Source organism: Coffea eugenioides, chromosome 1, assembly GCF_003713205.1.
Source record: "Coffea eugenioides isolate CCC68of chromosome 1, Ceug_1.0, whole genome shotgun sequence".
NCBI lineage: Eukaryota > Viridiplantae > Streptophyta > Magnoliopsida > Gentianales > Rubiaceae > Coffea > Coffea eugenioides.
In genome coordinates this window covers 48,616,176-48,631,632 of record NC_040035.1, presented here as the reverse complement: position 1 = coordinate 48,631,632, position 15,457 = coordinate 48,616,176, and the positions used below count along the sequence as shown (strand labels likewise).

Sequence of the window (15,457 nt, the reverse complement as noted above, 5' to 3'; positions counted from 1 at the left end):
ACCATTTGAGATTTGAGTTCATGAAAGAATATTATTGACAAATTGCCAAAGTGATGCTAAAAGTAACACTTGATTGAGCAAAAGCAAGAAAAAAACACAAAAAAAAAGGATATAAGAGAACAATAATTTCGTAATTTGTTGTGAAGCTAGATCTTTCTTTCTAGCTAGGAAAAATATTAAAAAACAAAAGAAGCTAGACATCGTACTTGGTATAATTGACATGGAAATAATTAATGGTATATGATTATGGGCTTTAGCATGATTAAATTATAGAAACTAGATCAGCGACAACTGAACTGGGCGCGCACAAATAAAGAATTCAACAACTGCAAGGGTTCCAATGCAAAATAAAGTATTGAAGTTTATGACGCACGAATACTTAATGACTGAGGACCTTTATTTTAATAATTTCAAGTATGGAAGTTGTTTTCCTATGATTAGCAAGTTTTTCTTTTCTTTTTTTTTTTTTAAGGAAAAGTTCACTTACTTTACTTGAAGTTTCGTCCTTGTCTGCAGACACTCGACAAAGCGGCATCAACGGTTGAAAGTTTTAACCTTTATCAGTCTTCCCGAGCTTAATTATGATAATGACACTACTTTATTTTAAAAGGAAAAAAAAAAATTTTGTCGTATTCTTTGTGAAGGTTTGAAGAATCCGTAACGTTGACGTTGTTAAAAAATTCAATCGCCACCGTCAAATCGTGACGCAGGCGACGTAACAGGCAATTATGCAAGATCTAGCAAATAATGTGGCCCTACAGCAAACCACCAACCAGCGTGTCCTTAATTGCAATTTCTGATGTAAATTACCGAGACGAGATATTCATATTCCTCCCCCATTCCTTATTTCCTTTTTTTATTTGATCCATCAATTTGGACTGTACGTTTGATCTACCACTCCTCAACACTCAGTACTAAATTAAACGTAAAGGTATAATCAAGTGACAGTAAACCCACAGTTGCTTCATTTTCCCATCGTTGTATTGTAAGGTTTTTCCTTTTCTTTAAATGAAAAGGCCCCAAGAAAAGAAGGAAAACAATGGTTGGTTTGGAGATGGAGCCGCTCACTCCTATGCACGTTTCATGGTTAGGTATAGATAGTGATTAGGAAGTCTCTGAAATCTGTTTGCCCCACCCTAGGCTTGATAGTCTTTAGTGGCTTGTCCCTCCCCAACTTGCTTCCAATTTGACAACTAGTGTTCACGAAAATAGCTTATGTGCTTGTGCGGATGTCATAAAATATAGTAATATTTTTTTTGTAATTAAAAGTTTAAGTGATTTCGATTTCGGTGATCATCACGATATGTCATGATATGTTTTCAACGCCATAAATTACAAGAACAGTTGCACATTTCATTATCGATACAGTTTTTACTGCACATTAACAGAGGTTACAAGAACTGTTACACATCTTCTCACCAATATAGTTTTCACAGCATATTAACAGTGACAGTGAGATTTGAACGCTCAACTCTCGAGAAAGTAACCCGTCCTTATCTTTTGTGAGAATGTCATAGAATTATATAGAACTGCAAAAATTACTGTGTAGTCACAAAAATAGTGTACTTTATATGCTCGTGAGGATGTCATAGAAATTATAGAACTTTTTTTTTCCCCGAAGCCTCTTTTATTGCGGGTTACGAGTCTTTTATGAGTTCAGTGTAAACAGTAGTACTATACAGCTTTGCTCGAATTCCTTTTCTCATGAAGAAGAAAATAAATCCTCATTTAATTTGCATGGCAAAGTCATATATGTTGGACTTCAATCGATTCTAGCTTAGCCAAGAAATCCACCACCACGTATCGAACTATCGGAAAACCAAACGCAAACTAAATTAAGCAGTTGCAAGTGAAAATGACCCTTTACCTACATATTTCTCTACCAGTAGCAGGATTATTACAAGAATATTTTAAGTAGTTAGATATAAGCAGTCGACATCTAGTAATGGAGATGAAGACCCTACCCCCCCCCCCCCCCAACACCACAAAAAACATGTAATCTAGTACGTCGAAGGTCGTTTTCCCACGGTTCTGCGGTGCCTTTCAGATCATAATCCCACCACCCAAGCATGCACGCAATCAACTGTGCGTCAAGTAAACAAATTACACACACTATTTAGAATCTACACTCACTTTATGCTCGCGCGTCATATCTACTACGTTTGTCAAGCCAACTTAATCCATTATTACCTCTCAATTAACATTCAGCATTTTATTAGTTGAGTTTGAAATTTGGAAAAGCGGGCTACTATCAAGGTACAAAGATTAATTGCAACTCTATTTATTGGGATAACATGATTTAAATAATTTTTTTGTTAGAATTTGCATAAAGGGTATAATCGAAAAGCTGGGTATTATTTATTTTCATATTGAGACCATGACAAATATATGTATATATATATATATATCCAATTGAATATACACGTGCTACAATTTTGGGGTTATATTCCTTACTATACTCTATTTTTCACCAAGGACAAATAGCCGCGAGGTATGAAAAACATGTGTTGCCTTGATACAAATGTAAGAAAGAGTGTAAACAGAAAGGGTAACATAAATTTGAAAACTTGTTTGAAAACAAGGCACGTTGCCTTGTTTATATTGTGATTTTTTTGCAGAAAATTTTTTACTTTTTCTTTTAACACATTTTTCAATCACCTTCTTAACTCATATATATCAAATCGCTGACAAAAAACTCCGAAAAATAGCAATCAAAATGGAACGGTTTGTAAGTATAATTTCACTTGTAATTTTCAAAGGCCACTTATAAGTGGGGCGTGCAATGGTATTTGTGTAATAGTACGTCGCACCCAATTATTTGAAATTGAGCAGCAAAGAAGCCCTTTATCGAATCTAAAGACAAATTAAGGCATGGGGAAACAGAAGGAAAATGATTATTCGGTGGAACCGCAAGACATGGATGATAAAAGGTAAAAAGCAATGAGCGTTCTGAGCATTACGAGTACTTTAGAATTTAGATAGCTCCCTGGGAGGGCGATCATAATTGGCTTTTCATTTTTCATTTCCCCAGCATTTGAAACAAAAGAAAATTGTAAAACGAAAATTGAAAGAAATTTTATATAAAAACGACAATGCATACACTGTCAGCATTAGATGAATGATAACTATGTAAAATTTGAATTTGAAATTCAATTTTGACACACATGTTATGAATCTAACGATAATAATGTATATACTGTTAACGTATATAAGATTTATTTAAAAAAAAATGAAGAATGTAAGAGAGAGCGCTTTGCCCAGCATCATCCTCAAAACTGACATGCTTGTAATGTAACCACAGTGGTGTTTAACTCGACCATTTTCCAGAAATCCCTAGGTGAGATCTGATAAAGAAAGATTAAAAGAGAGAGATAGAATAGAACCGACGGACAGGCAGACACAAGAGGAGATATCCAATTCAGAAGAGAGCAGAGCAGGTCCATGGGGAATGCGGAATTTTTAATTGCAGTAATAGGCCAGAGGGTGCGCTCCTGAGATCAGTAGTGTTCTTGACAGTTGGTAAAAGCAGGGGAAAGAAAAATAGTAAAAGAGTAATATAAATTACCTTTGTGAAAAAATCAACCGCTAATGATTGGTAACACTTTTTTTCTTTTTGCTGACTTCGAATTTGAATTTTTGCCAGCACGAAGTTGAAGTTGCAGGACAAGGTAGTACTAATTCACAAGGATGAATGAATGGGCAAGGTTTTTAAGTAGTTGAATGTAATTGTCCAATTTGTTTTTATCATAAGTAAAAATCTGCTCTTGCTATTGCTACGATTTTCTACGGAAAAGAATCTGTGCAGTAAGTTCAGCAGAGCGAATTGGTAATGGTATACAAGCCTTTTTGTCGAGGTAATAATTCTGCAAGGACAATGGATCATTTAACTTGACGACCGCCTTAATATGTAGACAAAATCACGCATGGGAAGGGAATCAAGTATGGAAAGGCCGGGGGTGAAATTATAAGAAAAAGAGACAGTAGTAATAATAGAAAAAGATTCGTTGTACTAAAGTAGGAACAAATGGATGGAGGTTTTGGTACAGACAAATGACGTCGACACGCAGCTGCATGGGGTTGACCGATGGGTACCAGAGAGAGAGGGAGAGGCTCTCTCACGCGTGGGGGGCTTTTGCCAGGATTTTGTTTCGTCTTCTTCTGTCCGCCACCACCCGCACCCCAGCGCCAGGCCCTTCCCCACAATGCCTCACGTTATTACTGTTTGCCTTTTATTTTATACTCCTTAGTAGTAAAAATTTTCTTTTGCAGCTTCTCTGGCTTCTGCTGTTCTGCGCGGTGGGAACTGAGATTGGTCTCCTTTACTTTCTCCCTTCGCAATAAAAGGAGCTGCAGGAAAAAGCTACACAGCAATGTCACGGACGGTTAATTTCTTCCGACGATTTTGATTAGAAAATGCTTTTAAGATGTTTCAATTAGCTTTAGACTGCCAAGTGCCCAGCTTCGGTATTCTTTCTATAGCTTGCCTACGCCTCCTAGGACTCCTGTGTTTACAGAAGAATCCGTGAAAGAAGAAAGCAAAAAAAAAAAAGAAGTGCCAGTACTTTCTCCAGCACCAAGAGAAAGTCCATAATCAAGAGACAAAAACATTTGTTGTTGAGGCAAAATTTTTTTTTTTTTTGTCAATTATTATATCTTACTCTAACCTGTACTAGAGGATAGCTCAACTGGGTTAAGAAAGTTAGAAAGAGAGGATCTTATCTCAAGACCAAAAGACAGTGCACTGCTTTTGAACTCGCAGCATCCAGTTAAACTTGTACTTTATATTTTATCTAGTGGCCAATTCATTTAAACAGAGTTGATTTACTAATCATCAATTCCTTAGTAAAAGTAAATAAATGGCAATAAACTTGTATATTCTGTTTCTGTTTCTCCGTAGTAAGGCCTTAGTATACCATATCTCCTCTGATTCGGTGTACATACTCTACTGCCCTCAGAGAAGTGGTTTATACTTTATAGTCAGTAGATGCCTACGAGAGCGTTGAAATTACCTAGATGAAGCTAATGCATATGGTATAAAATATGCAATGCAAGTTGTCCGATACTTACAAGTTTACTTATATAGATAAATATATCTGCACTTACCCAAAAAAAATGATTTAAGAATTTGCACTCCCTCCCTCTCCGGAACAATCGTCCGTTCGAATGTTTCTATCCATGTTTAATAAGTGTGTGAACAAATTGAAACTCATCGGTCATCACATACGTCTTACCTTGTAAATATCAAGGTGTGACCACTACATCAAAATTACTTTGGTGGCACATCCGTCCGGGGCTTAACAGTCTGGACTTGAGGACCTCAACAACTGCCCGAAGGCGTTCATGGGTCCAGATGGGACATTTTACTATAGTTCAGTTTGAGCCACTATATTCAAGCGCCCCATCGTCATTTTATGTAAATTCCCTTTAAAATGGTTAAAATTAAGACCACGTCAGCTAAGTCCCTAACTGGAGCGTCAATTGTCAACCAGCGTCTGACAAAGTTTCCCCAAAATGGAACGCTGCCAACCCGGAGAATCACTCAGAAGGCCCATGTCGGTTGCAGACGAATACGATCAGTTAATAATGCATCTTCCTCGTGTTAACTGGACACATATCACTATTATAAATAGCAAAAATGTTGCCCTAAAAAACAAAAAGAATACAAGAATATCAAGAAGCAAATAAGACCTTTTCTTCTTCCTTTTAAAAAAAAAAAAAGAAGACGTTGAGAGACCTAAGCATGGCATTACGTCAGTTTTAATGGTAGCTTTATGATCCTTGGTCCACAACATTATGACCGTCAATGAACAATGCAACTATCAATCAAGAATTACCTACCTTCATTAGCTAGCAATCCACAAAATTCTCTTATTGAAATGATCTTACTAAAAACACGAGGGCCCACTGAGCTGAGCGGAGATCTTCAGGAAGATTTCCATTGGTTATCATCATCAAAATTAATCTCCTCTTCTGATCTAACTCTGCCTGAATTATCCAGCAGCAGTGAGTGGCCCAGCAGTTTGCCAAGAGGCGCGTGTAAATTAGCAGAGAACCAATTCGGAATATCAAACGCACCCTCTGAAAAAGTAGCAATGGCTTTTCTTTGTTTTGGGCTGTATAAACGGCCCTCCTCAATGTCAAATGAATTTATACCTTTTTCGAAAGGAAAGTGAAAAATGCGACTGTGAGATGAACGGTCTTTGCCATAGAACTCGCTCAATGATGAGCGTTCCCATCCTAAATCATAGTTCCATCCTCCAGAAAATAGGAGTGCTTCAGAATGATCCTTCCTGCCGGATTCCTCTTGGCAATCGAGGCCAATAATTTGCTCCTCGAGAAGGACACAAGTATCCCGATGTTGTGCCATAATAAAATCCTGTGGGTTAAATGATCGGAACTGGTTGGCTGCTACAACTGCATAATTTTCTTGACGATCCCTTTGATTTTCATGCCAGTGAGCACCGGTTGAATGAGTACATGACAACAAATTGGACGCCAGAGTATAATCTGAACACAAAATAGATGTATTTTCAATATTAGTTGCATCAAGGCTATCATCAAATGTCTGCTGGTAAGCAACACCTGACGATGTTGCCACTGCCGAACAAAAGGTCGGCTCTTTCTCCTCGTCTACATCCCAGCGAAGCAAAAGACTTCGTGGTTCTCTTCTCCGAGGTTCATTAGAATTATGGACTCCGTCCAATTCTTGCAAATGATCAGAACTAACAGATTCATAATTATGAGAAGACAGGCAACAAGATGGATCTCTAGCTCTGAACAAACTTTTCATAGCTTTATCATCGAAACAACGATTCAAATTCACCTTTTCATCGAGGAAATAAGTTTCTGCATTGCATCCTATTAAAGGAATGTTGGAAGCGCTGACATCCCACTTAGAGAGAACACTGTCTGGTGGATGGCCAGACCAATATTCGGGAAAATAATCAGTCCAACGTGATGTATATTCAAATTCAGTTGTATTTCTTGTCTGAATTTCCTCTTCAGCATCTAATCCAGGGACAGCAGCTAACCTATAATTGGTGTCAAGCACCCCTTCTTGGCAGCGCTGCCAAACAAGAAATTGGGAAGTAATGAATGGCAATTTAGGATTTTCATCTGTACAAAGAGGACAACCAATCATACCGCTTTCTTGTTGCCATTAGGAAGGAGGCGATTGAGCAGTACAGAAGCCAAGTCAAACCTGAACATTTTCTCAGATGAATCCCATGAAGCATTTTTCATAATGTGTAAGAACACATAGACAGTAAAACGTCTGACCAGTTAGAACTGCATTGTCCAACTACGGGAAATGTATCTGCAACCAATTGACGTAATTTCTGTCTCTTGATTGAAAAAATTCCAGTGCCAGCATTCTGATTCCCTGAAAATAGGTGCACAATTTGTTTCTAAAAATGACGATGTTTTTAGTAAGATGTGGTGCCAAATTTACATGTTGCAGCCATTGGCATATAACTCTCAAGGCTCAAAATATCCATACAATAGATCACTTGATCAGGCAAAAAGAGATGCGGAAATTCAAACTAGCATGTTAGCAAACCGTGATGTACAGAGTATAGGAGGTGTCTGACAAGGCAAACTTGCTATACTCTCAATATTAGAGAGAAAAGGAGGGGGCAACAAAGTCTGACGTTTTAGCTATAAGGAATCAACAGCAAAAACTCGAATATATTGTTGTCATGCAATTATATTGTGCCTTTTCTACTCCAATGTTAACAAGTTACTTCATGAGTGGCATCACACATTCATGTGTTTCTACAGTAATAAGTGTGGACAGAAACGGTGCAGTAGAATCCACGAGGGAAAAAGTGGAAAACCTCGTGTCTTTTGCATTTTCGATTTGCTATATGATTAAGAATTTGTAGGTCTATCAAATTAAGACTGCAGCAAGCATAACATGTTCCCTACTGTTTGAGCTTAGTGCGCACCTGAGTGATTTGATGCCCTGGCAAAGGGAGAGAGCACCAAATTTTTACCGTCAGGTGTAACATTAGTGCAAGCAAAGGAGGACCTCTGTTTGATCCCTTTGAATTCATCTTCTGTGTCAAAACAAAATTTAACAAGAAGGAATAATACTAGCAAGATTGGAGAAAGAATGAAAATTCAAGACTATTTATGACACACCTCTACTATTTAGTCCATAGACATCATTAGGTTCAGCATGCATTGGTGGTGAGAGGAATGAGAATTGGCCAATTGGTCTTTCACTTTCTGATCGAAGCGAAGATCTCAGGTTTCTATCAGCATATTTGAGCATGTTCGGAGGGGTGGAAGTATCTGGGAAATTTAAAAGAAAAAAATACAAGCAATTAATTAACTGCTGAAGATTAAGCAAAGATGCTAGCCAAAATCAAAAGCTGTTGCCAGTTTTCTGAGGAAATCAAAACAGATCAATAGTGCATCCAGATTCAAAGCAAAAAAAAAAAATGGAGGAGCGACCTGTGCTGTTTCGATCATTCGCTGTTGAAGCCTTCGGTTGATAAGTACCATCTTTATGCAGCGGGCGAGAATAATAACCGCCAATGTCCTCCTTCAATTTCTTAAAAAATGCAAATTCTGAGGTCTTTGGAGCATCAGCTGCATAGTTCAATTGCTTATAACATATCTCTTAAATAGTAAAAAGACAAAAGGAAAACAGACCGGTTATAGTAACTTCTTTTCTTCCAAAAAAAAAAAAAAGGAATCGTTACTTCTCGGCGGCTGGGTCTGTTCAGGAAGCGTGAATTTCACTCTCTTCGCCTTGTTCATATCTGAGACTGAAAACACCAGCATCACAAACGATATCCAGAATCAAAGACAGATAGAGAACCTTAAAAAAAAAAAAACAAAAGGAAAGTATCCAAATGACAAATGAATTTGGATAAAAATTTAATCAATCATAGTAGTACCATTTTGGTCGATGGATCCGCGATTTTCAGAAATGGCGGCTACGTTTAATGGAGGTTTCGGGATCGTCGCTCGGTTTTTAGGATTGGTTTTGAATGTTCGAGCAGTTGACTGTCTTCTCATGATTGCTTGCTCGTCGGACTTGTAACAAACCCTAATTCCATGACCATCACTCCGGAGTCCGGACTTCCCGGTTCCGTTTGGTTTCAGAAACGATTAAAATGAAATTAGGCGCCAAATAGTCACGTGAATGGGAGGTGCATCTTATCTTAAATTTCTGATTTATGAAGCACGCAATACGACGTCACTTGCTTCTTCCCAATTATTCTATTTTTTTTTTTGGAAAAAAATTTATACTAAACGGCAATACAATTTAGCGACAGAAATAAACTAAAAAATGATTCACCCTTTTAATTTTAAAGACTTCATATTCGTGTTTATCGTTTTAAAAATATCGTGATTTTTAATCACTTTTTTATAGATGGACTATTTTTTTTTTGGTTGGAGGACAAATGGTTATTTAAGAAACAGAAATACTAGAATACTAAGAATAGTACTGAAAATAGTAGTATTATATTTTCAAGAAAAAAATAATATTAATTAAGAGAAAAAAGCAAGCTCTTAAGTCACGAGGGCATGGCTTCCTAGCTTTGATAAAATGGAATTGAATCATTTTTGGTTGAATCAACTCTTTCAATAAAGAAATCAGAATTAAATTACTAACTCTTAATCCAGTAAACCTCAAAAGCCTCTCATTGGTTGAATCAACTCAATGGTATAAATTTTTGCATTTCCCTCCTCGGGCAACTCAATGCAAGCAATACGCTACAAATTATTTTTGTTTTTCTTTTTGACTTGGGAGGCTATTCCATGCAAAAAAAAAAAAAAATATTTTGAAAAAGGGCAGGGCAGCATTATCCAAAACAAGGGGATATGGTAAACAGGTGGCGATGCATGAGTGGGTGGAAGAATGACGGGGCTTTTCTTGATTGATCATCGTCCAGGAAAAAGATATCCGATTAACTCAAAGCCTCTCAGTTCTTACTCTTATCGCTAATAATTCCTTGATCTTTTGCTCCACCCATTGTCAGAGCAACCATTGCTACTACAGTCTAGAGCTAAAAGAATTTGGTATCTTTGGTGGTCGAGAGAGGTCTACAGGGATGGCGAGCTGCAGCATGGCATCTGCTGCATCAGCTTTTGGTTTAACACCAAATGCAGTCAGCTCCAACACGAGCACAGCCCACAAGAGCACTTTTCTCTTCTTGCTTCCTTCCAAGAACAACGCCACCAGCTGTACAAGGCTTGTCGTACGCGCCTCCGAAGAGACAGCACCAGCCGCAGCTGCTACTGCACCGGCTGAACCTGCAGCTCCCGCACCTCAGGCTGCCAAGCCACCTCCAATCGGACCCAAAAGAGGAACTAAGGTCAGTTCCAGAACTACTACTATATCTGCACATTTATCAGCTTATGAACATGTATTGATGAGTAAGAAAGAGTTGAACACTTGAACGTGAGGTGATCATCATATTTTTTCCAAGGCAAATTACTTGAAAAAGCTTTTGAGATTCAGGCACAGACACAAGATCATTTTGGTTTGGATATGTTCTTCAATGAATCTTCCAGGCAACTGATACTCCTTGCAGTCCTCAAATAATAATAATATGTTTCCATCTCTATATCCATCATAATAACTCTCAGCCAAATCCGAGAAAGAATTTAAAATCATGGACCTGATTTGCTTATAAACTGTCTCAACAGGTAAGAATCCTAAGGAAGGAGTCATACTGGTACAAGGGCGTGGGATCGGTTGTAGCTGTTGATCAGGTAAGGTGTCGTGAGAGCTACTAGTGTTGATTTTTATGGAGTTTGAGTCTACTCTTTCATAATCACAAGTAATTAATTAACACGTTTTACTTGAAATGTGACAGGACCCCAAGACTCGCTATCCAGTTGTTGTGAGGTTTAACAAAGTGAATTATGCTAATGTATCTACCAACAACTATGCATTGGATGAAATCCAAGAAATTGCATAATGCCCTATGCCTTGAATGTTATACCCCCCCCTGTATTTGTTCGGCCTCTTATATAGCTGTGTGTTTGTGAATGTGTTAAACAGTTAATGACACTCTTTCGCAGTTAGTTCTTGATTTTCCAAGTACTGTCTGTGTACCTTCAACTTCTTGTTCTTTTTATTAATTTTCTCTTTCCTTTTGAAGTGAGCATTTTTTAAGCATGTTTAATCACTGATCTTGGACTCAAATGTAAGCATTTGCAAAACAGATTCCTGGCTCTGTTCCGTCTCAAAACGACTCATATTCAAGCATATAGACATAATAGTTACAGGGAGAACCTTGACTGCTAAAGTGAAAAGCTACCAAATATTCATCGAGAGAGAGAGACGGAGGGAGGGGTGGGGGTGCGGCAATCAATAAGAAACGGATCAAAGTGGCGAATATTCTCCCCTCCTCTGTCTTTACTAAGAAGAGTTGTTTTCTTTCTCTGAAGCTTAAAAGGGAAATGGTTTATATCATCCTACTTGCTATGCCCTTCAACATTTTTGATCCTTTATGGCGAGAACAGAAGGCAGACGTGTTATTCACAATTACAAGCAGCTAAAAACTCTCTTAAATTAGCAGAACAAACAGCCTCAGTACGTTCTTGGTTTGCATGTTCTTCAAACAAAATTGAGCCTTGAGGGCTTATTCAACCACCCGATGTTTGAAAATAAATTTGGCTCTCTCTGGAGTTTTGTCAGTGCCAAGACCCCCTTAACCCATATATTTACTAGGAAAGATCTCATATTTTTAATGGTAGTATTTTACTGCCAGAGTTTTCATCTGAGCTAAGATAACTGCAACCTACAAGCAGGATGGATTGAAATGACACCAAATCCAAAATTGCGTTGTTATCTGTCTTTTGGCTAATATAATTGCATTCCAACTGCTTCGACTTCAATAACAGGTGTATTATTTCTTGATACTATTACTTACAGTTTGGGCTTGCTAAGAAAATTCAAAGGACGGATGATAGCAAGAATTTCCTTCAGAAGCCTGTTAAATTTACCGGAATTCTGGCTTCGACTTTTGTTTACCACAAAAGCTCCACTTCTCCAACCAGACAAAAAAGAAAGGAGTGACAGCGCTAATTAAAATCCTACTCTTGGATGAAACCCCACTGGGTTATTTAGTTATCCATGACAAGAAGCTGCCACTGGACTCTTTGTTCCCTTCAGAAGACATCCCTTAGACAGCACAGAAGAGTGAACCTACCAAAAAAGTAACATGACCTCTAAGCCGTACAGGAAGTTCACTGCTTAATGGTGAGAACATCCACTCATTGACTCCCTTGCTCCTCAATCCATAATGGAAAAAGCGGAGTAATTTCATGAAGGAAACTAATAAGGCAGCTAATCCATTATTGAAGTGCTATGGCCTATCTTTTATTTAAAGAACAAATGGAATTCTTGTCTTTGTCCAATAATACATCTTGCCATCCTATCAAAGAGGAAAACCGGGGAGGGGGGGGGGAAGAAAGTGAATAAAATAACATTTCAAAAACAAAAAATTAAGCTCTCAAGCAAGTAAATAGGAGGTATTGTACCAAGAAATTAAAACATCAGGTAAAAATCACCTATCTCAAAGTACTCTTCCATCCATGCCATCAAGAAGGCCTGACCACATTCCCTTTACTGGAGGCAGTTGTGCAACAAATGCATTCCAGGGAGGGTAACCAACTCCACTTCCCCTGACCCGGCCATCCATCCGGAGAGATAGATACCTTTAAATCAATGTGCAAAGCATCTTATCTTTCCAATAGATGTTCTTTAAATTGTGAAAAAAGAGTATACCAATTTATGATCCATCTCATGCATTGGTAACAATTAATGTCTATCAAAAAAGACACATGAAGAAACTGGTTTAACTAGAATAATACGTATAACTGAGATGAGCAGAAAGGTGAAACTAGTGTTTGAGTAATCACCAGGTCAAAAAAAGTGATAAGTTACTGAAGACTTACACAGGAGATTCAGGGGAAACACCCGCTAATTTCTTTTGTTCAGCCAGCCACCTAGTGCAAATAAACATCAAAATGAGAGTAGCTTCATTAATTTATTATATCTAAAAAATCCCCATGACATATGAGGCTCATCATGTGTCACCACTAAGAGAGAGAGAGAGAGAGAGAGACAATGCGTGTGCATGCACATGGCTTGTATTCAAATTAATTTGCCACCAAATGGTCACTTACTCAGACCATTCAGTGGCATAAACAGGAGCCAGTTGCCAGAGCCTTTTCCTTTTGGCAATAATCTCCTTCAGCTCCTCACTATCTTCAAATTCAAAACTTGGTGAATTCCCATCTGTAGCAAAGGGCACTACAAGCACACCCCTTTCCACGAGTCGATCAGTAAAAGGTTCACTACTTTTGAAAGAGTCTGCAATAAAAGATGCAGGACCAGCAAGGATTACAAGACGTGCAATCCCTCTAAAAGCACTCACAGGAAGAATTCTCTTCTCATCCACACGAATTCTGAGATTTGAGAGGCTTTCCTCTCTTGAGAGTTTGGCCAACTGAGCATTTTTAGCGGTGTTCTCCCTGTAATAAAGTAAAGCAAAAACGGATACAGCTCCAATGTCAATGCCAAGACCTTTAAGAATATCAGGGACTTCAGCTGCTCTTGATGGATTAGAAAGAGCAGCTATTAATTGAGTGGTGGCTATCAGTCCTCCAAGAGCACCACTTGCAACAAAGGCAAGATAAAAGAACATCCGAACAGACCGAAATGGAGAGAGGACTTCACTTCGTATTTTGGCTGTAGAACTGAATAACAAACAAAATGATGATTGCAAGGAGGCTTCACATGTAAAAGAGAACCTGAATGCAAAAGCATTTGAATATAACAGAAAAGGCCAGGTGTAAAACTGAAACCGTGGATAACAATATTCATAAAACACATCCAGTTAGAAATGTCCTTTTTCACTCATTATCAAAGAAACTAAAAAAAAAAGGAAAGAAATATATGCACAATCAAATCCAGATAAGCTTATACGCCAGTTCCAACTGTCTTATACTAGATGATAAATGACATTCATATTGTACCTTGACCCTTAGTTTTTCTAAACAATCCGTGTGTACCTATGAACATTGACAATGAAATTCTGAAAGGTCGCATGTGGGACTCATAATGCATTCTATGTTCTGAGTAGGGGAATGATATCCTCAAACATTTTTGTGCTTGAGTTTGTCGTAGGCAGCATGTACATTACATTAAAAATTCCAGAATTCCTCAGAGATTTTTGATAGAACTCCATTCAGATTATAACAAGAAAGTCCAAATTGTTTCAGAGCAACTAGTAAGGCCCATAGGTCACAAATGGTTTCCCGGAGAAGAAGAAGTGACGTCTCCAGAGAAGAAGCAGTATGTGCATCTAAACCCATCAAATTATTAGACACCGTACTCCAACATTCTACCTCCCTTTTGAGATTAACAAACGTTAAATGGCTTCTACATCCCCATTTCTTTCCAAGAAAATTATGTTTCCATTCAGGGACAGAGATGTAGAAAAGAATCCAATGGATGTAAGTAGCCTTTCAAACATCATATTACATGTAAAAGCAATTTAAGAAGAACTTGACACGCAATAATTATAAAACGAACCAAAAAATCACTATGCATTTATTAACTGAAAAAGAGGAAAATGAAGAAAAGAAGAGAGTAGGCAAAAGGGACCTGATCTCTGGCTTATTGGAGGCAAAGCAAGTGATTAGCGAAGGTTCAAGACGCCGGGGTTGAACCTTACAAAGTAATCTTTGGTCTACATTACTGAAGAAGAAGGCGAACTTGCGACAGTTGTTGAGATGGCGGGAAAATCCGAGGCATTTTTTATCGAGATTGAGACTGGGACACCCAATCAAAGAGTAGGACGGTTGCGCCGCTGAGGCCATGGCAGAATGGAGCGGCAGCAGGAGATGTAGATGTTATTTTCTGCTATAGCTACCAGCTAGCATCAGAAAGATGAGACTCCTGGCTTAAACGGAGGCAGCCTTGGACGACGGCCGCCCCCACCCAGATAGCAGTAGCAAGTAGCAGCACGTTTTCATTCTCATTTCGGTTCGGGTTGCTTGCGTGACCATCATTCAGCCACGACTCTTATTTTGCTTCGCGCGGATTTTGTGTTGTTTTTTGCTTTTTTCCTTTCGCCGGAAATTTGTTTTCCTTTGTAAGTTGTAACGACCATCAAGTCCTCACCAAGTCCCTTGTTTTAAGGTTTTATTTTATCACCAAAACTATACATGGGAGAAATTAAAAAATAAAATAAAATGAACCAAAGAAAAATCTTCGTCATGATATTGAGAACTCCATGCTAGAATGATATAATGTGAATGAACAATTTTGCAATCCGTTTGAATTAGCTATTTTTGGGTGAAATATTTTTTGAATTATTGTGTATTACTGTAACATTGTATTTGAAAAACTTATTTTTGAAAAAACAGCTAATCCAAACGAACCGCTATTTTTGGGAAAAAAATTAATTGTCCCTCAAATTGA

General features: G+C 38.0%; 3 protein-coding genes across 5 annotated transcripts; 1 reads left to right on the top strand and 2 right to left on the bottom strand.

The window, feature by feature from the left end:
* Nucleotides 1-5,721: 5,721 nt before the first annotated feature.
* Nucleotides 5,722-9,088, bottom strand: LOC113748750. Its single transcript, XM_027292298.1, has 8 exons — nt 8,907-9,088; nt 8,709-8,774; nt 8,458-8,595; nt 8,143-8,295; nt 7,947-8,057; nt 7,279-7,381; nt 7,144-7,201; nt 5,722-7,066 (listed from the first exon to the last, which is right to left on the bottom strand). The coding sequence occupies exons 1-8, from the start codon at nt 9,025-9,027 to the stop codon at nt 5,924-5,926; spliced, it is 1,893 nt and encodes a 630-aa protein (XP_027148099.1). The 5' UTR covers nt 9,028-9,088; the 3' UTR covers nt 5,722-5,923.
* An 868-nt stretch (nt 9,089-9,956) lies between these two features.
* Nucleotides 9,957-11,083, top strand: LOC113748732 (photosystem I reaction center subunit IV B, chloroplastic-like). Its single transcript, XM_027292282.1, has 3 exons — nt 9,957-10,331; nt 10,666-10,731; nt 10,836-11,083. Exons 1-3 carry the CDS (start codon nt 10,068-10,070, stop codon nt 10,938-10,940), a joined length of 435 nt encoding a protein of 144 aa, XP_027148083.1. The 5' UTR covers nt 9,957-10,067; the 3' UTR covers nt 10,941-11,083.
* Nucleotides 10,215-15,032, bottom strand: LOC113748713 (protein LOW PSII ACCUMULATION 1, chloroplastic). Of its 3 annotated transcripts, none has more exons than XM_027292262.1 (5): nt 14,639-15,032; nt 13,156-13,782; nt 12,925-12,975; nt 12,538-12,684; nt 10,215-10,356 (listed from the first exon to the last, which is right to left on the bottom strand). In XM_027292262.1, exons 1-4 carry the CDS (start codon nt 14,851-14,853, stop codon nt 12,543-12,545), a joined length of 1,035 nt encoding a protein of 344 aa, XP_027148063.1. In that variant the 5' UTR covers nt 14,854-15,032; the 3' UTR covers nt 10,215-10,356; nt 12,538-12,542. The 3 variants fall into 3 exon arrangements, with proteins under 3 accessions (XP_027148063.1, XP_027148056.1, XP_027148072.1); XM_027292255.1 differs by lacking the exon at nt 10,215-10,356 and adding an exon at nt 12,322-12,401; XM_027292271.1 differs by lacking the exon at nt 10,215-10,356 and adding an exon at nt 12,322-12,401 and having other exon boundaries at nt 13,156-13,728; nt 14,639-15,029.
* Nucleotides 15,033-15,457: the final 425 nt, after the last annotated feature.

Bases quoted from the DNA above. Each gene is read 5' to 3' on its own strand.
- LOC113748732 (XM_027292282.1), top strand. From the start codon at position 10,068: ATGGCGAGCTGCAGCATGGCATCTGCTGCATCAGCTTTTGGTTTAACA. The intron at 10,332-10,665 runs GTCAGTTCCAGA...CTGTCTCAACAG, and splicing joins GACCCAAAAGAGGAACTAAG to GTAAGAATCCTAAGGAAGGA. The intron at 10,732-10,835 runs GTAAGGTGTCGT...GAAATGTGACAG, and splicing joins CGGTTGTAGCTGTTGATCAG to GACCCCAAGACTCGCTATCC.
- LOC113748713 (XM_027292262.1), bottom strand. From the start codon at position 14,853: ATGGCCTCAGCGGCGCAACCGTCCTACTCTTTGATTGGGTGTCCCAGT. The intron at 12,976-13,155 runs GTAAGTGACCAT...TATTTGCACTAG, and splicing joins TATGCCACTGAATGGTCTGA to GTGGCTGGCTGAACAAAAGA. The intron at 12,685-12,924 runs GTAAGTCTTCAG...ATTGATTTAAAG, and splicing joins GTTTCCCCTGAATCTCCTGT to GTATCTATCTCTCCGGATGG.
- LOC113748750 (XM_027292298.1), bottom strand. From the start codon at position 9,027: ATGAGAAGACAGTCAACTGCTCGAACATTCAAAACCAATCCTAAAAAC. The intron at 7,382-7,946 runs GTGCGCACTAAG...ACCTATTTTCAG, and splicing joins CAGGGCATCAAATCACTCAG to GGAATCAGAATGCTGGCACT. The intron at 7,202-7,278 runs GTCAGACGTTTT...GAAAATGTTCAG, and splicing joins GGACAATGCAGTTCTAACTG to GTTTGACTTGGCTTCTGTAC.